Genomic DNA, 24,165 nt, shown 5'->3' with positions numbered 1-24,165 from the left:
TGCTTTATTGACTATGCCAAAGCCTTTGACTGTGTGGATCACAATCAACTGTGGAAAATTCTGAAAAACATGGGAATACCAGACCACCTGATCTGCCTCCTGAGAAACCTGTATGCAGGTCAGGAAGCAAAAGAACTGGACATGGAACAACAGACTGGTTCGAAATAGGAAAAGGAGTACGTCAAGGCTGTATATTGTCACCCTGCTTATTTAACTTATATGCAGAGTACATCATGAGAAACGCTGGACTGGAAGAAACACAAGCTGGAATCAAGATTGCCGGGAGAAATATCAATAACCTCAGATATGCAGATGACACCACCCTTATGGCAGAAAGTGAAGAGGAACTCAAAAGCCTCTTGATGAAAGTGAAAGAGGAGAGTGAAAAAGTTGGCTTAAAGCTCAACGTTCAGAAAACGAAGATCATGGCATCCAGTCCCATCACTTCATGGGAAATAGATGGGGAAACAGTGGAAACAGTGTCAGACTTTATTTTTCTGGCTCCCAAATCACTGCAGATGGTGACTGCAGCCATGAAATTAAAAGACGCTTACTCCTTGGAAGGAAAGTTATGACCAACCCAGATAGCATATTCAAAAGCAGAGACATTACTTTGCCAACAAAGGTCCGTCTAGTCAAGGCTATGGTTTTTCCTGTGGTCATGTATGGATGTGAGAGTTGGACTGTGAAGAAGGCTGAGCGCCGAAGAATTGATGCTTTTGAACTGTGGTGCTGGAGAAGACTCTTGAGAGTCCCTTGGACTGCAAGGAGATCCAACCAGTCCATTCTGAAGGAGATCAGCCCTGGGATTTCTTTGGAAGGAATGATGCTAAAGCTGAAACTCCAGTACTTTGGCCACCTCATGCGAAGAGTTGATTCATTGGAAAAGACCCTGGTGCTGGGAGGGATTGGGGGCAGGAGGAGAAGGGGATGACAGAGGATAAGATGGCTGGATGGCATCACTGACTCGATGGACGTGAATCTCAGTGAGCTCCAAGAGTTGGTGATGGACAGGGAGGCCTGGCGTGCTGCGATTCATGGAGTCGCAAAGAGTCGGACACGACTGAACGACTGATCTGATCTGATCTATTTCTTACTGAATGATCTTTGGTAGTCTGTGTTCTTAGAGGAATTTGTCTATTTCCTCTAAATTGTCAAAAATACTGACATAAAAGTTGTTCACAGTATTTTTTTTATTATCCTTTCAACATCTGTTGAATCTGTAGTGATATCATCTCTCGTTCTTGAAACTGGTAATTTATGTCTTTTTGTCCTGGTTAGTCTGTATGGAGGTTTGTTAATTTTGTTGACCTTCTCAAATGATCAGGTTTTTGTTTCACTGATTTTCCAGATGGTTTTTTTCTGTTTTCTCTTTCACTGATTTCTACTCTAATCATCATTTCCTTTCTTCTCCTTACTTTTGGCATATTTCCTCTCTCTCTCCTTTCTAACGTTCCTCAATGTAGGAGCTACGTGATCTATTTCCTAGTACAGACATTAGGTGCTGGAAGTTTCCCTCTAAGAACTGCTTTAGCTCCATCACACTAATTTTAACATGTTTTGTTTCTATTTTCTTTCAGTTCAAAATACTTTCTATATTCTCTTTTCATTTTTATTTGACCCATGAATTGTTCAGTATCATGTTTAGTTTCCAAATACTCAAGGATTTTCCAGGTATCTGTGTGTTGCTGATTGTCAGTTTAATTCCATTGTGGTTAGAGGACACACTTTCTTTGACTCATATTCTTTAACTTTTACTGAGACTTGCTTCATGGCTCAGGATATGGATTATTTTTAAAAAGTGGCTGACATTTGAGTCCAGATGCTCTAGGCTTCTCTGGTGGTTCAGACAGTACAGAATCTCCCTGCAATGCAGGAGACCTGGGTTCGATCCATGGGTTGGGAAGATCCCCTGGAGAAGGCAATGGCCACCCATTCTAGTATTCTTGCCTGGAGAATCCCATGGACAGAGGAGCCTGGTGGGGTCCCAAAGAGTCGGACACGACAGCAAATAACACACCCGCTCTGCGACCCAGATCCTTGAAGTGTGGCTGCTTTGCTTCTCACGCAGACCTTCAGCTACGCCCTCTGTTCTCAGCGCCACGGTCACTCCCACTTTCACACCACTGTGGAGGATGCTCGCCCCTGCTACTGAACTTCTCAGGCTTTGCCAACTGCTTCAACTTTTCAGCTTCCCCACCACCTGCTTGGGATCCACGTTTCTTGGTCTGCCAAATGAGTTTTTCACCACTTGTCCATTTGCTTTTCAGCTTCCAAAACATGATTGTTTTTCCTCTTCCCTCGTCTTTGTCCTGGTGGGTTTTAGTATTTTTATTATAATAAAATGTACATACCATAAAACTTGCCATTCTAACAATTTCAATTGTACAGTTCAGTTTTATTATACAGTACAGTTCAGGTTATTAATCCTTTGTGTCACTGTGTCACCACCACCACCCACCTGCAGTGGGAAAAGGAGTACGTCAATGCTGTATATTGTCACCCTGCTCATTTAACTTACATGCAGAGTACATCATGAGAAACGCTGGGCTGGATGAATCACAAGCTGGAATCTAGACTGCTGGGAGAAATATCAATAACCTCAGATATGCAGATGTCGCCACCCTTATGGCAGAAAGTGAAGAGGAACTAAAGAGCCTCTTGATGAAAGTGAAAGAGGAGAGTGAAAAAGTTGGCTTAAAGTTCAACATTCAGAAAACTAAGATCATGGCATCCGGTCCCATCACTTCATGGTAAATAGATGGGGAAAGAGTGGCTGACTATTTTGGGGGGCTCCAAAATCACTGCAGATGGTGACTGCAGCCATGAAATTAAAAGACGCTTACTCCTTGGAAGGAAAATTATGACCAACCTAGACAGCATATTCAAAAGCAGAGACATTACTTTGCCAACAAAGGTCCATCTAGTCAAGGCTATGGTGTTTCCAGTAGTCATGTATGGATGTGAGAGTTGGACTGTAAAGAAAGCTGAGTGCCGAAGACTTGATGCTTTTGAACTGTGGTGTTGGAGAAGACTCTTGAGAGTCCCTTGGACTGCAAGGAGATCCAACCAGTCCATCGTAAAGGAAATCAGTCCTGGGTGTTCATTGGAAGGACTGATGTTGAAGCTCAAAGTCCAATACTTTGGCCACCTGATCCGAAGAGCTGACTCATTTGAAAAGACCCTGATTCTGGGAAAGATTGATGGCAGGAGGAGAAGGGGATGACAGAGGATGAGATGGTTGGATGGCATCACTGACTCAACGGACATGAGTGTGAGTGAACTCCAAGAGTTGGAGACGGACAGGGAGGCCTGGCATGCTGCAGTTTATGGGGTCGCAAAGAGTCGGACACGACTGAGCGACTAAACTGAACTGAATTGATTTAGGCTGAATAATACTCCACTGTATGTACAGATGACATTCTACTTTATCTGTTCATCCATCAATGGATACCTGGCTGCTTTCTACCTCTTGGCTGTTGTGAACATGGTGCTATGAACACAGGTGTGCAAATATCTATTCACGTCTCTGCTTTCAATTATTTCGGGTATTTACTCATAAGTGGAATTGTGGAGTCCTATACTAATTATATTTTTATCTTTTGAGAAATTGCCATTCTATTTTCCATAGTGACTGCAGTATTTCACATTTCCTTGCGAGGTTTCTTTTTTTGTGTTTAAAAGATTCCCTCAGTGTTTTTACCATGAACTCAAGGTGGGATGCAAGTAAATGTACGTGTCCAGCCTGCTATCTTTACCCGGAGGATAAACGCCTGCTGCAGGCATGAGGCGCTTGCACTGAGCGTCCCTCAGGGTGCTCCTGCAGGAGCTGCAGTTGGTGTGCTGTCGCCAAACCTCTGGGACACCTGTGCTGTCAGCATGCTCAGGGGGGTCCAGGGCACACAAGCTGTGAGTCACCTGGGGGTGGTTGGCACAAAGATGTGATCACATGAGACGAGGTTAAGCCAGGGGGGCAGGAGCTCACATGAACTTGGGTTCACTGTGCGGTACCTTGGTCCCTCGAGGTTGTGACCGCACAGCAGACGTCACACATATGCTGGCAGATGAACTACAGCTTCTGAGGCCAAGGCAGGGAGCAGCTGGGTGAGGCCCCGCGTGCGGGAGCAGCTCAGCTTTGCCCTCACCACTGCTCCCGGGACAGACTGCATGTCCTTCCAGGCTCGTCCCCCTGGGCTGAGGGGGCCTGTCTTCCTGACCAGTGGCCAGCACCCACGTTCTCTCAAGGCCGCTCTTCTGGGCTGGTGCTCACCCAGGAGTGGGTCTCACAGCTGGAGACAGGGCTCTGACAGGAGGGCAACCCTGTGCCACTGATGTAAGACCAGACCCCACAGCCCAGACACGGGGCCCAGCTTGCAGAAGCACACAGACCCAGTGTGGTCTGTGGACAGAGACCACCGGGGCTGGGCAAGCATGGCTGCCAGGCTGAGCCTCTATTCCGCCTGGCTCCCACAGCACAGACGTCAGGCCAGAGGCTCACTGACCGCGGAGCCAGCGGCACTGTCCTGCTGGGCAGTGCCCGGCTCTGCACAGGCGCCCCGGCGAGAGAGGGGCCGGCCCCAAGCCTCTGGCCTCTGTCCACCGCTCACTCAGCTGTCACTCAGCAGCACTGCTGGAGCCCCGCAGGCTGCGTGCTAAGTGGTGGAAACACATTTCCAAACCTCCAGCTCACAGCAGGGACATTTCAAGTCCTTTTTGGAAGAGGCTGAGGTGAACCATGAAGCTACTGAAGGCCCACCTGCGCCTGGGAAGGTCTGAGAGGACAGAGACAGACCCAGGGCGCCTGCCTCACCCCGGGAGCAACCTGGGGAGGCCTGACTGTGGTGTTCAGGGATCATGCTCCCAAAGGTACACGCCTGAGTGAAAACGTCAAGGCTTCCGAGATGTGCTTCCCAACGGCTGGCGTGTTGGACGGTCCCTGTGCTTGACGCGCCTCCCAGGACCCACACTGCCTGCAGCCCTCCGCACTGTGTGCACGTGCCTCGGCACCCACGGCTGGGCAGGAGCAAGGCCCTGGTCAGGCCAGGCCAGGTGACCACTCGCCCCAAGCCATCTACAGCACGGAGGACACTCAGGAGCACAGGGTGGCTGACGGCTGCTGCACGGGCAGGTGCTCCTGCAGCCCCACCCTGGCGCTGGCCCAGGCCCAGGACGTGCACCACCTGGCTGGCAGGACTGTGGCCCAGCGTCCTCCCCACGCAGGTCAGGTCAGGGCCACACAGACCTGACACATGGCCTCCAGACGCAGCCTGCACTCGGCCCCAGGCAGCCGTCAGTAGGTTGCTGCTATGACGTTCCCAACCTCTGACCCCTGACACAGCTCAGGGCCATCTCAGCTCACAGCACCACAACAGCCTACTGGTCACCTCAGCCCTGGTGCTGGGCCAAGTGCCCAGCTCCTTGCTGCTCTCAGAAGCCCTCCTGAAATGGCCTCAAGGGACAGTGTGAGCCCAGCCAGGGTGGATGCAGTAAGCGCCCTCATCAGGCAGGGCCACTGGGATGGGGCCTCGGAGGGAGCAGACGCTGGCTGGTGGGGATGCAGGTGTGACATGCAGCCACATCTCTCAGCCAGCGGCCGGGACGGCGGCACACCTGGAGCGGCTCTCCTCAGGGCCTCTGTGCTGAGAGGGGATCCCTGAGGACCCTGTGTCCCTGTGGAAGCCAAGGGTGTGCCCTCGAGAGGCGGTGCCTGTGTGTGCCTGCTGCCTGCGGGCCCAGCACTGAGCCCAGGCAGGGGACCTGCCGCAGCCGCCCCTGAGCCAGTGCCCGAGCCAGTGCCCGAGCCAGTGCCCGCCTGGGCCATTCTTACCTTTGGTGTCGTTGACAGGGTCCATGTGCCGGTAGATGTAGCCCTCCAGGTAGGAGTGGAACTTGGGCGTGGGTGGGAAGAAGGCCAGGCAGATGGCCATAAGCTCCCAGCCACGGGCCAGGCTCTCAAGGCGAAAGTTCTCGGTGGTCTGCCGGCACAGCTGGATGTAGAGCTCATCCCGCAGGCCCTGCACGCTCCAGCCTTTGGTGGCGATCTCCAGGGCCACGTGCAGCGGGTCTGCCTTGGCGCGCCGGTCGCCCATGTACATCTGAATCAACTTGAAGACCTCGCAGGCCTCTTTCTTCACGTGGCGGTCGCTGGTCACGATCATGGGCTTCTTGATGGACTCACTGCTCCAGGCCAGCATGTTGGCGATGGACACCTTCCGCCGGAAGAGGCCCTGCGTGTGGGTGTTGAAGTGCTTGGAGGCCCAGTTCTCGATGTCTGTCTCCGAGGACGGCTTGCGGAGCGTGAAGGTGGGGAACACGCAGCTGGCACTGGGCATCACACTCCGGGCCTGCCGGCTGCTCTCGAACTGGGCGCAGGTGCCAAGGTCCTCAGACTGGGGGACGGAGGGGCCCACATGAGCCAGCCAGTGGAGAAGTGTGGCCCCCACCCCACATAGGCCCAAACGCTGCTGGAGGAGAGAGGCCTGGGACTCAGCTCTGCCCACCTCATCCCAGTCTGCCCGCCTCAGTCCATGCCCGCCCTCCTCACCCCCGTCCGCCCACCTCACCCCTGTCCACCCACCTCACACTTGTCTGCCTGCCTCAGTCCATGTCCACCCTCCTCACCCGTCTGCCCACCTCGCCCGTCTGCCCGCCTCAGTCCATGTCCACCCTCCTCACCCGTCTGCCCTCCTCACCCGTCTGCCCACCTCAGTCCATGTCCACCCTCCTCACCCATCTGCCCACCTCGCCCGTCTGCCCGCCTCAGTCCATGTCCACCCTCCTCACCCATCTGCCCACCTCGCCCATCTGCCCGCCTCAGTCCATGTCCGCCCTCCTCACCCGTCTGCCCTCCTCACCCCTGTCCGCCCGCCTCAGCCATGTCTGCTGTCCTCACCTGTCTGCCCATCCACCCATGGTCCGCCATCCTCACCCTGGTCTAAGTGCCTCACGAGGCTGAGACGGGACCAACTTTTCCCTGGGGGCTCAGCCTCTGGGAGGCACCCACCCTGGTCCAAAGACCGAGGGTCGGGAGGCCAGCACAGTCTGGGAGTAGGAGGAGCTCGTGTGGCCCACGGGACACTGCGTCCCGGACTCACACGGCCCCCCAGGCAGGGGGCCGACCATGCGTGAGGGTGGGCAAGGGGGAGAGCGCTGTGGCTTCTGCCGGTTCAAGTGGGAAGGGCAGCCCCTCAAGGACACAGAGAGCCCCAGATGCCAACCGTGCTTGACAGAGGAACGCAACCTTCTCTGGGCTGCCACTGCCACACCTCCCCAACAAACACACAAGGATTCCCAGGCATCAGAGGCAGGGGGGATGCCCCCGGCCCCTCCTTCTCCTGGCAGGTCGTGCCCACACCTGCACAGCCTCCCCAACCCCTGGGGCAGGAAGCCACCTCACCCGGCAGCACCTGGCATGGACCTCAGTCAGGCCCTCGGAGCCCACGTGTCCTTCCGTCCAGATCAGGCTGGGAGCTGGGTGCCACAGGACGCAGCTGCCCACACCCCACCCACCACCTGCCCCTGCCCTGCCTGTCTGTCCTGATGCCCTCCTGTGTTACAAGCCACAGACAGAGACGCTGCTCTGAACGCTCCAATCTGGAGTACACTAAGGTGGCCCTGCCCCAGGGAACACTGGCCACCTAAGACGTCCTGGTTCTTGCGCATGGCATGTCTTCTGCATCAGGGCTGGGGGTGCACCTAAGGAGCCTGGCCCCGGAGTCTCTGGCCACCAAGGAGGGCCCGGCACTCCACCTGCACAGCTTCTCACTGTGCCTGTTCATAGGTGGGAGGCAGAGGCTCAGGGAGCAGAGGGCGGGTGGCTGCCTCTGCGTCCTGGAATCAGGATGTGCCTTTGGCTCCCCAGTTAGCAGGAGCCGAGGTGAGACCTCTGTGCTGGCGGAGACCCCGGCGGCCATCCACCGTCTGTCCTCAGGCCCGCCAGGAACTGTGAGGCCACACACGTCTCGGGGTGCTGACCTGCCCCACCCCTGCCCAGGACCCGCCTGTGAGTGCCTACCTGAGAGGGGTGCAGGTAGGGCTCCGGGGAGGCCAGGCTGGTCTGCACGGAGACGCTCTTCTCGAGCAGGACCTGCGGGAAGGCGAGCCTGTCCAAGGCACCCCTCTGCCAGTGCTTGCTCTCCTGCTGGGCCAGTGCCTCATCCTCACTGAAGGCACGCACCACGGGCCCGGGCATGGGCAGCGGCACCGCCCCGTCACTCTCGTAGCCCGAGCCATCCTGCTGCGAGTCCCAGCTGCCCCTCTGCTTCATGTGCAGGTGGGCTTGCTGTGCCTCCCAGGCCAGCCGGGCCTGTGCCAGGAAGGGCTCAGCCGGGCCCCGGTGGCCCTCCCCGTCCCCCGCCTCCCCCTCTGTGCGCTTTATGGGCGTCAGGCCGGGTCCACACAGAGGCCGCTCATCCGTCAGGGGCTGCTGGCTCAGCGGGTCGCAGTCCCCGGGGCCCTCAGCGGGCGGGGCGCTGGGAGCATGGCACACGGAGGGGTTCCTGCTCTTCCTCTTGCGCGTGCTGGGGGAGTAGCCCGTGGAAGACATGGTGTCCTGCTGGCTAGACCAGGACATGGCATCGTCTTGGGCCTGGGGCAGGGGCGTGGGCGGTGGGGCGGGCCGCAGCTCGGGCCCCTCCATGCTGCTATAGTCCCCAGACACAACCCCCAGCGAGGACGTGGCCCCCAGGCGCTGGTCGCGCAGCAGGCAGGGGCTGGGCTGCAGAGACAGTGAGCCGCCCCCCGGGTGAGGCGTGTACTTGTGCCGCGGGCCTGCCCGCAGCTTGGGGCTGGAGCTGGCCTGCTCCACGTACACCAGCTGCCGCACGTACTCCTTGCCGGCAGGGCTGTACTCCAGGCTCAGGTAGCGCTCGGGGCACTTCTGCCTGGTGAGCACCAGCTGCTGGTAGGGCGACGCAGAGGCTGCCTTGGGTGGCTTGCGGCCAGGAGACCGCCGGGGCGAGCCGGCCTCAAACTGCACATCCATGGGGGGTTCGTCGTAGAGCGGGGCCTGGTACTCCACGGGGGGCTCCTCATAGAGGGGGGGCTCGTAGGCGTAGCGTGGTGAGGAAGGCTGCGAGTCTCCAGCGGGCCGGCGGGGCTGGGCCAGCAGCGGGGAGCAGCTCCCTAGCTCAGCCCTCTTCGGGAAAGGCGACGGCCTCCGCTCCGGGAAGAAGACGGGGCTGTCCGCATCAGGGGTGAAGGTCTGCAGGCTGGGCGAGTGCTGTCCTCCGGAGGGCCTGCGGGAGCGACCCCCAGGCTGGCTGTCCAGGGCGTAGCCATTGCCCTGGGGGGAGAGGAAGCTGGGCTCCCTGTCGGCAACTTTGATGAGCATGCGCTCCTTGGTGCCCGAGTTCCAGCGGAGAGAGGAGGTCCTGGTAGGGGGTGGGGAGCAGGTTACCTGAGGAGGTCCTGGGGGGGCAGGTTACCTGGGGAGTTGGCCAGGGGGCAGGTGACCTGGAGGGAGCCCTGGGGGGAGCAGGTTGCGGGCGGGGGGCAGTCCTGGGCAGGTTACCTGGGGGGAGCAGGTTATGTGGGGGGCAGTCCTGGGGAGAGCAGGTTACCTGGGGGGATCCTGGGGGAGCAGGTTACCTGGAGGGGGGTCCTGAGGGTAACAGGTTACCTAGAGGGTTCCTGGGGGGAGCAGGTTACTTGGGGGGGTTCTGGGGAGAGGTTACCTGGGGAGTTGGCCAGGGGGCAGGTTATCTGGGGGGGGGGGTCCTGGGGGCAGGTTACCTGGAGGGAGCCCTGGGGGGAGCAGGTTACCTGGAGGGGGGTCCTGAGGGTAACAGGTTACCTAGAGGGTTCCTGGGGGGAGCAGGTTACATGGGGGGGCGGTCCTGGGGGTAGCAGGTTACCTGGGGGTGTCCTGGGGGGAGTCCTGGAGGGAATAGTTACCTGAGAAGGTCCTGGGGGGGGGCAGGTTACCTGAGGGGAGTCTGGTGGGGGCAGGTTCCCGGGGTGAGGTGGAAATCTGACCCCTTCGCCAGCCTGGACCCATGACCACCCCCCTTGACCTCACGGGTGTGTGAGGTCAGCCCGGAAGGCCTGGTCGTCTCTCACTGTCCTCTTCAGAGCTGCCCCAGGGGCTGCAGGCTGTGGGGCCTGGTACTGCCGGGTGCTGTGATGAGCTGTGAACCTTTCACTGCTGAGGCCCTGACCCCGGGTCGTGCAGCCTGGAGCAGCTGCCCCCTGGCCTGGGAGCCCTCCTCACACACTTCCCAGGTCAGCCCGGCAGCCCTCCAGGGGGCTCTCCTACTGCTGCCCATGGGGACGCTCCTCCAGGGCCCTTGTGAGAGGTTCTGCTCTGGTCCCAGGCCAGAACCAGGCACAGAACCACTCCTGGACGGAAGCGCCGGGGACCAGAGGGCTCCCAGAGGCCTCTGTGGCTTTGGAATCCTGGGTTTAGCACCCTCCCCACTCCCGCAACACAGCCGATCATCCCGCAGCGCAGCACCTCTCAGGGCCTGGAATCCAACCACAGGCCCCCATGAGTCCAGAAGGGCTGACTGCCCTGCTAGCACTGCCCACTGCCACTCTCAGCACTCCGCACCTGGACCGAGATGGTAAAACCGCTCCCCGTTCCTAAGGGCACCTGTGGCCCCAGGGAGTTGTGTGCCCAGACCCTGGCCCCTCCACCTAGCAGGGGGCACTAGGGGTGTTCAGGCTCTTCTGAGTCTCATTTGCCTGATAACAACACGGAGACACTGCCCCTGGCGATACAGGGACTTGATCACACACCGTGCCCACCAACTAACGGTCAGCCCCACGTCCCACAGCTGTACCAGCCATGACACGGCAGACCAAGAGGCCCGGAGCAGTGCGCGAGGCTCCCCGCTTCCAACTGCCCCCTCAAGAAACTCCCAGCTGCTTTAAAGACTTCCTTCTAAGAATACACCTGCAATGCGCAAGACCTGGGTTCGATCCCTGGGCTGGGGAGATCCCCTGGAGAGGGCAAAGTATTCTGGCCTGGAGAATTCCATGGACTGTATAGTCCACAGGGTCACAAAGAGTCGGACCTGACTGAGCGACTTTCACTTTCTACATTTCCTTCTACATCTGGAACCTTTGCGTCAGTGTCTCTGCTTCATAGCGCTTCTTCAGTCTGTGGTCTGACATATTTTATGATTTCTGGAAACTCCTGACCATATCTTTAAAAATAGTACTTCCGTCCCATTTCCTCTCTCCTTCTCTGGGAGTCAGGTGCTGTCCTCTGCACTGAGCTCCACAAAGTTTCAGGCTGTGTCCTGTGCTTCTCATCCCCTGGACTCTCCACACTGCAGACATTTTTCTGATCTACCGTCTAATTTACTAACCTTTTAAGAGTCCATCTACTGAGTTCTTAGTTTTCTTATTATATTTTTTTCAGTTCTAGAATATCTATTGATATTTAAATTTGTTTAACAGTACTTTGAGGTTCACAGAAAAACCGAGCAGAAAAAAATGTACATTTCCGACGTACCCCCTGCACCTACTCACACAAAGCTTCCCCGATTATCAGCATTTCGCAAGAGACAGAACATCTACTGTCAACTGATGGACCAGCACTGACACATTATAATCAACCAAAATTCTTAGTTGATATTAGGGCTCACTCTTACTGTCGTACATTCTGTGGGTTTGCATAAATGTAGAGACACGTATCCACTGTTGTAGTGTTGTACAGAGCATTTTTCTTTGCCCCCCAAACCCACATGCTCTGTCTGTTCATCCCCCTCCCCAAATCCCTGGCAACCACTGATCTTTTCACTGTCTCCATAGGAGGCATCTCTGATGCCAAATCAATGAGCAAATCTTTGGCCTCCAAAAAAGGCAATCTGAAAACCTACATACTCTGACTCCAGAATGTCAGGAGTGCAATCACGCAGTGTGCAGGCTCTCAGGCTGGTGTCTTCGCTTTGTGACATGCACTTAAGCTCCTCGGTGACTCTTCACGGCTGACAGCTCATTTCTTTTTAGTGTTGTATAAGCCATTGTCTGGATGGACAACTGTTTACTTCTCTATTCACCTACCGAAGGACATCTTGTTTTGGCAACTATGAATAAAGATGCTAAAAACATCTGTGTGCAGGATTTGATATGAACATAAAATGTCAAACTCATTTTGGTAAATACCAAGGAGCAGTACTGCCAAATCATTTAGAGTATATTCAGGTTTTTAAAAGAATATATTTATTATTTATGGCTGAGTCAGGTCTTGGTTGCAGTACATGAAATCTGCATTGCATCATGCTGGATCTTTCCCTGCAGTGCAAAGGCGTCCTCCAGTCATGGCACACAGGCTCAGTAGTTGTGGCACGTGGGCTCAGCGGCTGTGGTGCATGGGCTCAGTACTTGGGGTGCATGGGCTTAGCTGCTCTGTGGCATGTGGAAACCTAGTTTCCCAACCAGACACTGAACCTGACTCCCCTTGCCTTGGAATGGGGGATTCTTAACCACTGAACCCCAGGGAAGTCCCTGTGTTCAGTCTTAGCAGCTGCAGCCTCCTGCGCTCCCACCAGCACTGACCGCGGGTTCCCTTGCTCCACACCCTCGCCAGCACCTGGTGTCAGAGTGTCCGCCTTCTGGCTCCTCTAACAGGCCTGCAGAGGTATCTCACTCTTGTTTCACTTTGCATTTCCTGCTGACAAGTGATGTGGAGCATCTGTCACATGCTTTTCTGTGCCAACAGTATAGGTTCTTTGCTGAGGTGTCTGTTCAGCTCTTTGGCCTATTTTAAAAGCAGGTTGTTTTCTTACTGCTGCATTTTAAGAATTCTTTGTATATTTCAGATTACAGTCCTTTATCATTTGTGTCTATTGCAAACATTTTCTCCTACTTTGTCTTTCGCAGAGCAGAAATTTTTAATTTTAACACAGTCCAGCTTATCAATTGTTTCTTTCATGAATCGTGCCTTTAATGTTATACCTAGAAAGTCATTGCCAAACCCAAGGTCATCTGGGTTTTCTCCTGTTACCTTCTAGGAGATAGTTTTGTATTCCCATTCAGGTCTGTGATCCATCTTGAGTTAATTTCCATGAAGGGTGTAAGGTCTACATCCAGATTCACTTTCTTGCATGTGGATGTCCAGGTGTTCCAGCAACGTCTCTTAAGAGACCATCTTGGCTCCACTGCATTCCTTTTACCCCTTCATCAAAGGTCTGCTGATAATATTCATGGTGGTCTATTGGTTGTCTCCAAAATCACTGCAGATGGTGACTGCAGCCATGAAATTAAAAGATGCTTACTCCTTGGAAGGAAAGTTATGACCAACCTAGATAGCATATTCAAAAGCAGAGACATTACTTTGCCAACAAAGGTCCATCTAGTCAAGGCTATGGTTTTTCCTGTGGTCATGTATGGATGTGAGAGTTGGACTGTGAAGAAGGCTGAGCGCCGAAGAATTGATGCTTTTGAACTGTGGTGTTGAAGAAGACTCTTGAGAGTCCCTTGGACTGCAAAGAGATCCAACCAGTCCATTCTGAAGGAGATCAGCCCTGGGATTTCTTTGGAAGGGATGATGCTAAAGCTGAAACTCCAGTACTTTGGCCACCTCATGCGAAGAGTTGACTCATTGGAAAAGACTCTGATGCTGGGAGGGATTGGGGGCAGGAGGAGAAGAGGACGACAGAGGATGAGATGGTTGGATGGCATCACTGACTTGACAGATGTGAGTCTGAGTGAACTCCGGGAGTTGGTGATAGACAGGGAGGCCTGGCGTGCTGCGATTCACGGGGTCGCAAAGAGTCGGACACGGCTGAGCGACTGAACTGATTGGTCATCTCTCCATTCTATTCCATTAATGTGTCTATTCTTTACCAACACCACCCTGTCTTGCTTACAACAGCGTTACAGGGAGTCTTGGGACTCAGGTAGTATTATTCCTCCAACTTTGTCCTCCTTGAATATTGTGTTGGCTGTCCTAGGTCTTCTGCCTCTCTAGAGAAATCTAATTATTGCTTTGTCAATATCCACAAAACCACCTGCTGGGATTCTGACTGAGACTGCATGGAATCTATAGGTCAAGTTGGAAAGAGTGGAGTCCTTCCTCCACTTGTTGAGTTCTTCTGTGATATCTTTCATCAGAATTTTACAGTTTTCCTTACATAGATTTTGTATATATTTTGTCACATTTACACCTAAGTATTTCATTCTGGGTGATACTAATGTAAATGCTACCGTTTCTAACTTCATATTCCACTTGTTCATTGCTAGTATATATGAAAGCAATGGACTTTTGCATATTTAGCTTATATCTTACTACCTAGCTACAACCACTTAGTTCTAGGAGTTTGCCAATTCTTTAAGATTTTTTACATAGGTGATCAAGTCATCTGCAAGCAAAGACAGTTTTATGTTTTCCTCCCCAACCTGTATACTCTGTATTTCCTTTTCTTGTGTTACTGCATTAGCAAAGAGCTCCAATACAATGCTGAGCACCAGAGGTCAGAAGGGAAACCCTTGCCTTGCTTCTGATCTTAGTGGAAAAGCTTTGAGCTTCTCACTACTAAGTATGATGTTAGCTGTAAATTTTTTGCAGATATTCTTCATCAAGTTAAGGGAGTTCCTCTCTTTTTGGGTGGCACTAGTGGTAAAGCACCCACCTGCCAATGTAGGAGATGTAAGAGACACAGATTTGAGCCCTGGGTTGGGAAGATCCCCTGGAGAAGGGCATGGCAACCCACTCCAATGTTCTTGCCTGGAGAATCCCATGGACAGAGGAGCCTTGTGGGCTACAGTCCATGAGGCTGCAAAGAGTCAGATGGGACTGAAGTAATTAAGCACACACATATTTCTACTTTACTGAGTTTGTTTTTAAATTAAGGTTGGCTGTTGGATTTTACCAAATGCTTTTTTTGCAACTGTTGATATGATCATAAGTGAAAGTGAAAGCCACTCAGTCATGTCCAACTCTTTGTAACCCCATGGACTGTACAGTCCATGGAATTCTCCAGGCCAGAATACTGGAGTGGGTAGTCTTTCTCTTCTCCAGGGGATCTTCCCAAGCTAGGGATCGAACCCAGGTCTCCCACATTGCAGGTGGATTCTTTACCAGCTGAGCCACAAGGGAAGCCCAAGAATACTGGGGTGGGTAGCCTATCCCTTCACCAGCAGATCTTCCCTACACAGGAATTGAACTGGGGTCTCCTGCATTGCAGGCAGATTCTTTACCAACTGAGCTATGATTTTTCATCTTTGGCCTACTGATGTAATGGATTATATTGACTCTCAAATGCTGAACCAACCCTGCATACCTAGGATAAATCTCACTTGGTTATGATATATAATTCTTTTTATACATTGGTAAAGAAATATAAAAAAGCAAAATGGCTGTCTGGGGAGGCCTTACAAATAGCTGTGAAAAGAAGAGAAGCAAAAAGCAAAGGAGAAAAGGAAAGATATAAGCATCTGAATGCAGAGTTCCAAAGAATAGCAAGAAGAGATAAGAAAGCCTTCTTCAGCGATCAATGCAAAGAAACAGAGGAAAACAACAGAATGGGAAAGACTAGGGATCTCTTCAAGAAAATCAGAGATACCAAGGGAACATTTCATACAAAGATGGGCTCAATAAAGGACAGAAATGGTACGGACTTAACAGAAGCAGAAGATATTAAGAAGAGATGGCAAGAATACACAGAAGAACTGTACAAAAAAGATCTTCACGACCCAGATAATCACGATGGTGTGATCACTGACCTAGAGCCAGACATCCTGGAATGTGAAGTCAAGTGGGCCTTAGAAAGCATCACTACGAACAAAGCTAGTGGAGGTGATAGAATTCCAGTTGAGCTATTTGAAACCCTGAAAGATGATGCTGTGAAAGTGCTGCACTCAATATGCCAGCAAATTTGGAAAACTCAGCAGTGGCCATAGGACTGGAAAAGGTCAGTTTTCATTCCAATTCCGAAGAAAGGCAATGCCAAAGAATGCTCAAACTACCGCACAATTGCACTCATCTCACATGCTAGTAAAGTAATGCTCAAAATTTTCCAAGCAAGGCTTCAGCAATATGTGAACCGTGAACTTCCTGATGTTCAAGCTGGTTTTAGAAAAGGCAGAGGAACCAGAGATCAAATTGCCAACATCCGCTGGATCATAGAAAAAGCAAGAGAGTTCCAGAAAAACATCTATTTCTGCTTTATTGACTATGCCAAAGCCTTTGACTGTGTGGATCACAATCAACTGTGGAAAATTCTGAAAGACATGGGAATACCAGACCACCTGATTTGCCTCTTGAGAAATCTGTATGCAGGTCAGGAAGCAACAGTTAGAACTGGACATGGAACAACAGACTGGTTCCAAATAGGAAAAGGAGTACGTCAAGGCTGTATATTGTCACCCTGCTTATTTAACTTATATGCAGAGTACATCATGAGAAACGCTGGACTGGAAGAAACACAAGCTGGAATCAAGATTGCCGGGAGAAATATCAATAACCTCAGATATGCAGATGACACCACCCTTATGGCAGAAAGTGAAGAGGAACTCAAAAGCCTCTTGATGAAAGTTAAAGTGGAGAGTGAAAAAGTTGGCTTAAAGCTCAATGTTCAGAAAACGAAGATCATGGCATCCGGTCCCACCACTTCATGGGAAATAGATGGGGAAACAGTGGAAACAGTGTCAGACTTTATTTTTCTGGCTCCCAAATCACTGCAGATGGTGACTGCAGCCATGAAATTAAAAGACGCTTACTCCTTGGAAGGAAAGTTATGACCAACCTAGATAGCATATTCAAAAGCAGAGACATTACTTTGCCAACAAAGGTCCATCTAGTCAAGGCTATGGTTTTTCCTGTGGTCATGTATGGATGTGAGAGTTGGACTGTGAAGAAGGCTGAGCGCCGAAGAATTGATGCTTTTGAACTGTGGTGCTGGAGAAGACTCTTGAGAGTCCCTTGGACTGCAAAGAGATCCAACCAGTCCATTCTGAAGGAGATCAGCCCTGGGATTTCTTTGGAAGGGATGATGCTAAAGCTGAAACTCCAGTACTTTGGCCACCTCATGCGAAGAGTTGACTCATTGGAAAAGACTCTGATGCTGGGAGGGATTGGCGGCAAGAGGAGAAGGGGACGACAGAGGATGAGATGGCTGGATGGCATCACTGACTCGATGGACATGAGTCTGAGTGAACTCCTGGAGTTGGTGATGGACAGGGAGGCCTGGCGTGCTGCAGTTCATGGGGTTGCAAAGAGTCAGACACGACTGAGCGACTGATCTGATCTGATACATTGGTAGATTTGATTTCCTAACATATTTTTGAGGATTTTTACATCTATGTTCATGAGAGAGACAGGTCTGTAGTTTTCTTGTGTTTTTCTGATTTGGATATTAGAGTAATACTGGCTTCACAGAACAAGAAAGTAGTCCCTCTGCATCTATCTTCTGAAAGAGATTGTACAGATCTCATAAAATTTCTTCCATGTATGTTTGGTAGAACTCACCAGTTAACCCATTCAGAACTTCTGCTTTCTTTTTTGGAAGATTATTAATTATTGATTCAATCTCTTTTAACAGATATAGACCTATTCAGATTGTGTATTTCTTCTTCTATGAGTTTTGGTAAACTGTATCTTTTAAGGAATTGGTTTATTTTGCCAAGGTTAATAAGCTTGTGTGCACAGCCTTGTTCAGAGCCTTCCTGTCCCCTCTGAGGCTGCTGAGGCAGAATCACGTCTTCTGGACTGCACCGGCTGTCAGGCCACGGCCACAGGTCTTGGCTCCTCTGTGGATCTCTGATGCCTGCAGAAATTTGGTCTATTTTGTTCTTGTACAGGCTGGTCTCAGGTAAGTGAATCCACCATCACAGAAAGTAGAAATCCCAAGTATCCAAAGAAATGAACTGTGTACTCTGGTCCTGTGCCTCTGTCCTCTGACTGAGCCACAAGTCCTAACTGTTGGCCGTGGGTAAGGCAGGACTGAGAGAACCAGGGTAAGAGCGAGCAGGGCTCGGGAGGCAGGCTCCCTTCGGGAATTCAGCTCTTGGTTGCCAGAGGCTGCTCCTGGCCAGCCGCACAGGCCAGCCAAGCAGAGCAGAGGACGGCAGGCGTGCTCGCAGACCTGGAGAACCAGCCCTGGAGTCTGAGAGATCCAGGGCTGAACTCCAGCCTGTAGTTCCTGGGCTGTGGGGCATCACCTCCCACTTCCACCCCAGTCCTCACGAGATCTTGCGAGGACTAAAAGTAGGACGCGTGGAAAATCACGGTCTTGGTTCAGCAGGGGCACACAGGAGACACTGCACATGGTCCACTGCCCACCAAATGCGGGCAGGGCTGCAGCAACCAGATAGGAGGGAGCCAAGGCAGAGGCAGGCACGGGGCAGCATGAAGGCGGGTGCCGGCCTGTTTCAGGAAACGCGCCCCCAGTGGCCCAGAGACGATGCCCCTCAGCGCCCCAAGGCCCAGGCAGAGTCCTGTGCTTCTCTCCCAGCCCCTGATCACCTTCCCTCCCACAGGACGACCCCCGCAGCCCCTCACCACCACCCGCAGACCCAGGAGGAGGCCCGGCCTTTTCTCTCAGCCCCAATTCCTTGTTGGCTCTGCTGGGGAGGAGACACCCAGGGGAAAGACCCCTCCCACCACCTCCTGCCTGTTTCTGGAGGTGCCTCAACAGGGAAGCGTTGCTCCATGCTCAGCGCCCTGGAAGAGCAGCAGGAAACGGGCCCTGGACTGCCTCGGAGGGAAGCTTCTGCCCCCGATGTGGGCCCCGCTCACAGGCCACGAGACCACATCAGCTCTGTGCCCACAAACCCCAGTCAAACCCGAGTCTCCCGGTGACCAGTGAGGACACCCGTGGACACAGCCGCACTGCTGGCCCAGGCAGGCTTAGATCCCTCCCTGTATCAACAAACCCAGTCTCGATCTCTAAACTGAGCAAACTGCCAAAGGCCCCTCGCGCTCCAAATCCCCACCTCCAGAGGCCCGGCACCCCGTCCATCCCCCATCAGCTACGGATGAGGTGCCTGCTCCAGCCTGGACACACGAGCTAACCCAGGGGAGGCCCTTGCTCAGCCTGCTGCTGCTGTGCCCAGGGTCCTGAGCGTTGAATCTAGAAACCCCAACACCCAGCAAGGCCAACCCAGGCCCGAGGGCAGCCAGCCTCCCTGCCCCACTTGGTGGGCACCAGTCTTCCCAACGTGGCCTGGGAAGCCACACTTCCGATGCGCCTGGGGCTCTGGGGGGTACCACACACTAAGGAACCTCCAAGGGATCCACCAGGGCCAGTACCATGGACACAACAGTACTCCACACCACACAGTGGCCCAACAGCCTCTCCTTGTGTCCCACGGGCCAGGGCAGGGCCTGGCACGCTCTGCACGTCCAGCTGGTCACTTCCTGCTGGGCCAGACCCTTCTCCAGCTCACCCGAGAGCTGCCAGGAAAACCACCCCCGGCCAGGAGATGGACAGGCCTGAGGCAGGGCCTACCTGCAGTGGAGAAGGTGGCCGTCCACGCTGTAGTCCCGGTAAACCTCGTAGTCCTTCTCAAGGAGCACTCCTGACGGTGAGGAGCTGAAATGCAGCAGAGTGAACAGGAGACGTGAACAGAAGTACAACCGCTTAGAGACACAGCGGGTCCACGCTGCACGCCGTGGAACGAGTGCAGCCCTCTGGTTCTCACCACAGCTCCTCCCACAGGTCTGCCTGCACCTGGGCAGGGTTTCTTGCACCCTCACTGCCCCCTCCCACGATGCCCCGATGGAGCCCAATGCCTCACCCAGGACAGCCCCAGGCCCAGCAAGGAGCTGGAGCTCTGGCCGGTGGCCTCCGGGCTGGGCTTGGACCAGGGGGCATGGAGTGTGGCACAGAAGGGCTCGGGCCTGGTCGCCAGGGCCCCTGGGCTGGCCATGGTGGGGAGCCTGCACTCCACTTCAGGCTGGAGGGCAGCTGACTACAGCCAGTGGGCCTCATCCAGCTCCAGTGCCTGGTTTTGTACAGCAAGTGGGCAATGAATTTTTTACATGCAATTCAAATTCCAGTGTCTGTCAGGAGCACATCATGGGAACACAGTCCTGTGTGGCCACACCACTCAGCACACCACAGGTCCCGGGTGCGGCCACAACTCAGCAGCCTGAGTGCCCCCACATGGCCGATCTGCCGGCCACAGATGGGGGCCTGGACAGCTCTGCCTTTGGCGGCGTGCAGGCTCTGTGCCGCTGGGCCAGGCAGACACACGGCCCCACTGGAGGGTTGCAAGGTGCACAGCGGTCAGAGCCCAAGACGGGAATCTCGTCACAGCAGAATTACTTTAATGAAAACGGAAGGGACCTTCACACCACATGTGCTTCCCAGCAGCTCATCTGTTAGCCCAGCAGGGAGAGCAACCACGCTGTTCACGGAGGACAAGTATCAAACTACGCCGACAACGGCAGCTGAAGGCACGTGTCCAGAGGAAACAGGCTTGCTTTAGACCAGCAGCCTTGAGGCACGGACAGTGCTGGGGAGAGGGAAGGACAGTGAGAGCGCTCAGCAGCGGGGCCCCGGGGGTGCCGGGGCTCCTGGCGCTACTCCAGGCTGTTGTTGCACTAAGGGGTCGCAGCTGAGTGCGACAGGACTGGGGAACTGGCCTCCACGCGTCACCTCTGCAGAACGCCTGCAGGTGAAATCACTACCAAAAAACTGAGGAAACACTATTCAGTCCAGCCTGCAGTGCAGCTGAGATTGTCACGACTGACCATGCTTAAAACATGCGCTGGGGGCCAGCACAGGGCGCAGGCTGGTGCTGAGGGGGCACGGTGAGCCCCAGCAGCAGACAGGAGCTCAGCAGCCCGTCGTGAGCTGTGAGGTAGCCGCACAGGCCGCCAGCATCCTCTGCCCTCCTGGACTCGGTCGTCAATGGTCCCACAGGTTTGTGTCAGGAACAGAAGGGAAGTATCCCAATCTGACCCACCACACAGCAGTTTAAAAGCTTGGATACAGAAAGCTTTGCTGCAATGTTTAAAAAACTCATGGCCTAGACTGAAATTTTTTCTTTGAGAAAAGATTCTTCTCAACTACTATCATCAAACATTGAATGTGAGGGGTTTTTTTAGATTTGACAATGTTTCTCAATGAACTCAACCTAAAATTATAAGGCAAACAGTGCTTATATGAGACACTGAGACTGCAACAGTCATTTTGATGACAATAGATGTCTGAGTCACAAGCAGCATAAAGCTTCTTCAGCATCTCCTTCTCATACTGCCGAAATTGGAACAAGAGGCAAGATCCCCATTCCCACACAGGAGACACACTTTCTGAGCTCCACTACTGGTTCCAGAACAGCGCAATAAAGCTAGTCACGTGAATGTTCTGGTGTCTCAGTGCAAACCAACATTACGTTCACACTGAACTAGTCTATTAAGCATGCAAAGCCACCTGGGTTTTCTGAGGAGCTTGAACTCCAGGCCTTGAATGGTAGAAGGAATGCCCACAATTAGCTAAGATGGTCGTAAATACAAAGGGAGACAGGAATGTTTCCCAGCACTGAGGCTTGAGAGGTGATGGCCCCTGAGAGAGCACACGGACAGCGCGGCCAGGGTACAGGGCAGCACGTGGTATGGGCGGATGCAGGCCACAACGTGCAAAAACCACAGTTAACACAAGACACGTAAGCAAATACCTTTGGTCCAAGGCCAGAAAGAACTTTTTAAACAAAACATTAAACACAAACAAGGTGAAAATTACAATAAACTTGCTTGCATCAAAATCAAGGGCTCTAGGGACCCATCAGCAGGCATGGCGGGGGGTCTGTGGGGTGAAGCCACCCACACACTGAGCAGGAGCAAATCTGCAGAAGCAGGTCTGCAGAAGCAGCTGCCTCACACCCCTGAGGCTCTGCCTGCCCAGCACTTGCCCCAGGCCCCCAATGGGCCCCAGATGCAGAGCAGGGGTGCAGGCTTCCCCAGGCTGTGGGGTGAATGCAGCATCCTGGAGGGGCACCCAGGAACACGCTGGGCAGCAATGCATGTGTGGAGCACATGGGAACGCACAGGAGGAAGGGGCGGGCAGGGCCTAACCTGGAGTTGCTGAGGTGACACCACATCCTCCGCTGCATCAGGGGTCCCCACAAAGCACCCCACAACCATCCCACCACACTAAGGCCAAGTATTAGAACAGGTGAAGGTGACCAGACCCTAGAGGTCCCTGAGGAGGAACACACCTAATACACGTGAGGATGGCTGTTCAGGGGCAAATACAAACCATGGGAAGTGGCTGACCCTGGTTCCAAAGCACAAGTCAAGGCAGAAAGCATCAGCGATACAACACAGGGAAACGTGCTGGGAATACCTGACTGCAAACCTTCCTGGAGCCGACCCACAGCTTCCATGCAGAAGGGCAGCAGCAGCAGGAGACAGGAAGAAGGGACAGACCACTCCCACCACCCGGCGGGACTCACCTCCCAGAATCCACGTGTCTCGGCAGACCAAAACTTAGTAAAGAACTCAACTGATACAATGAACAGATCTGACCTAACAAACACAACAGAGAATCCTAGAGCTAACAGAGAAGAGAAATTGTCTGCCTCGGCCAGCAGGGTGTTGTCCTGTGCGTCTCCGTATTCTTGCAAGGACAACAGTCCTGAGGGGTCAGAGCCCTGCCCACTGCAGGAGGGCCCATCTCAGCTTAACCAACGGCATCCACAACAGCCCTGTGTCTCCAGGTCACATTCACAGGTGCTGAGAACGGGACAGGGCAAATTCAACCCACAAGACAAACAAACATACTGGATAGGATTCCCCATCCACTCACACTGGGAAGCTAGTAAGAGAAAGGGACGTCCCAGCCCGAACCACAGGGTCGCGGGGCCATCAGCCTGCCTGCCTCCCTGGCCCCACCTCCTCGGGGAGAACCGGCCAGCTTGGGACAGCTGGCAGAATCACAGGCAACTCTGGAGACAGTGTGCTCGACTTTGTAATAAGAGCTCAACAAGTGTGAAAACAGGAATGATGTATAAATATACCATCTGGGGCCTTCCTTGGTGGCTCAGTGCTAAAGAATCTGCCTGCTAACACAGGAAACATGGGTTCGATCCCTGGCCTGAGAAGACCCCACGTGCCACGGGGCAACTAAGCCCTTGCGCCACAACCACTGAGCCCGTGCTCTAGAGCCGGGGACTGCAACCACTGAGCCCGTGCTCCACGACTACCAAAGCCCGCACGCCAGAGCCCATGCCCACAAGAGAAGCCGTGCAGTGACAAGCCTGCGCATCACAACCAGACAGTGGTCCCCGCTCACCGGAACGAGAGAAAAGCCTGTGCAGCAATGTCAAAGATGAATTAAATACATAAAATTAATTTTTAAAAAGTAGTACCTGAATACCAGTAATGATCATACAATATGACTTTATATAGTACCTAAAAATAAACCTTTAAAAAATGCAAGTTCTTTGGGGGAAAATGTATAAAATGTACTACCTTCATGAATGGGAAAAAATGACACAAGCAAGGTGCCTAGTCCCCAACCTGCCCCACAGTTTAAACACAATTCTAATCCACCTCCAACTAAGCTCCTCGTGGGAGGCCGATCCGAAGGCAACACCATGATCCGAGTCACCATACCACACCCTGGACACTTTTGGGAAGAGGACACCCCTGCCCACAGGATGTCTGCCAACAGAACCTAAGAAGAGTCCAGCCCCTCACCGGCCTGCAGCGAAGAGCCAGCAATCGCCACCAGCAATGCCGCGGGTGACCTGGGCCGAGGCTGTCACATCTGCTGGACAGGCGGCGGCACCAGTCTGAGCTTGCCGGAACACCAGAGGGATGCAGGGCTGTCTTTAAACCTTACTCACTAGCTTTTTCCTTGGGGACCATCCCAGGCTCTGCTTCATGAGGACAACTCCCAGCAACCTTTTCAGGCTTCTCCGGCCTTCGTGCCCAGGCCCCTGCCCAGAGCCCCGCCCTGTGCGTGCCAGGCTCCCGCAAACCCTCATCACAGGCACTGCGCCCCCGGCCTGGCATGTCATCCTCCCAGGAGCAAACAGACCCACAGCCTAAGTCGGCTTTTGACTACTTTGTGACTTCCACTGTCCCCGGGTGAAACCCAGCCTGCCTGGTCTCCAAGGCCCATGTCCCATTCCTGCTCCTCCCTGGCTTCTTTCTGGTAACTTCCAGCCTGTCAGGGTTTATCCAGGTCACATGCCCTCCAGCCACTTCTTCTGGACTGGGACCCTTGAGTGCTGGCCCTGGGGAACAGCTCCCTGGGGTTCAGGCTC

At 53.6% G+C, this 24,165-nt stretch overlaps 1 protein-coding gene across 5 annotated transcripts in view; it reads right to left on the bottom strand.

The window, feature by feature from the left end:
- ARHGAP39 (Rho GTPase activating protein 39) overlaps positions 1 to 24,165 on the bottom strand; it is a 56,921-nt gene that overhangs the window by 8,829 nt on the left and 23,927 nt on the right. For all 5 annotated transcript variants that reach the window (XM_025001608.2, XM_010811855.4, XM_015474348.3 and 2 more), the window contains 3 exons: positions 19,398 to 19,481; positions 8,015 to 9,371; positions 5,828 to 6,389 (listed from right to left, as the gene is read on the bottom strand). In XM_025001608.2, the coding sequence (XP_024857376.1) occupies positions 5,828 to 6,389; positions 8,015 to 9,371; positions 19,398 to 19,481 (2,003 nt within the window). The remainder of the gene's footprint in view (positions 1 to 5,827; positions 6,390 to 8,014; positions 9,372 to 19,397; positions 19,482 to 24,165) is intronic.

The sequence above is a fragment of the Bos taurus genome, chromosome 14, assembly GCF_002263795.3.
Source record: "Bos taurus isolate L1 Dominette 01449 registration number 42190680 breed Hereford chromosome 14, ARS-UCD2.0, whole genome shotgun sequence".
NCBI lineage: Eukaryota > Metazoa > Chordata > Mammalia > Artiodactyla > Bovidae > Bos > Bos taurus.
Note: the sequence above shows the minus strand (reverse complement) of the source record. Positions and strands in the feature narration are given on the sequence as shown.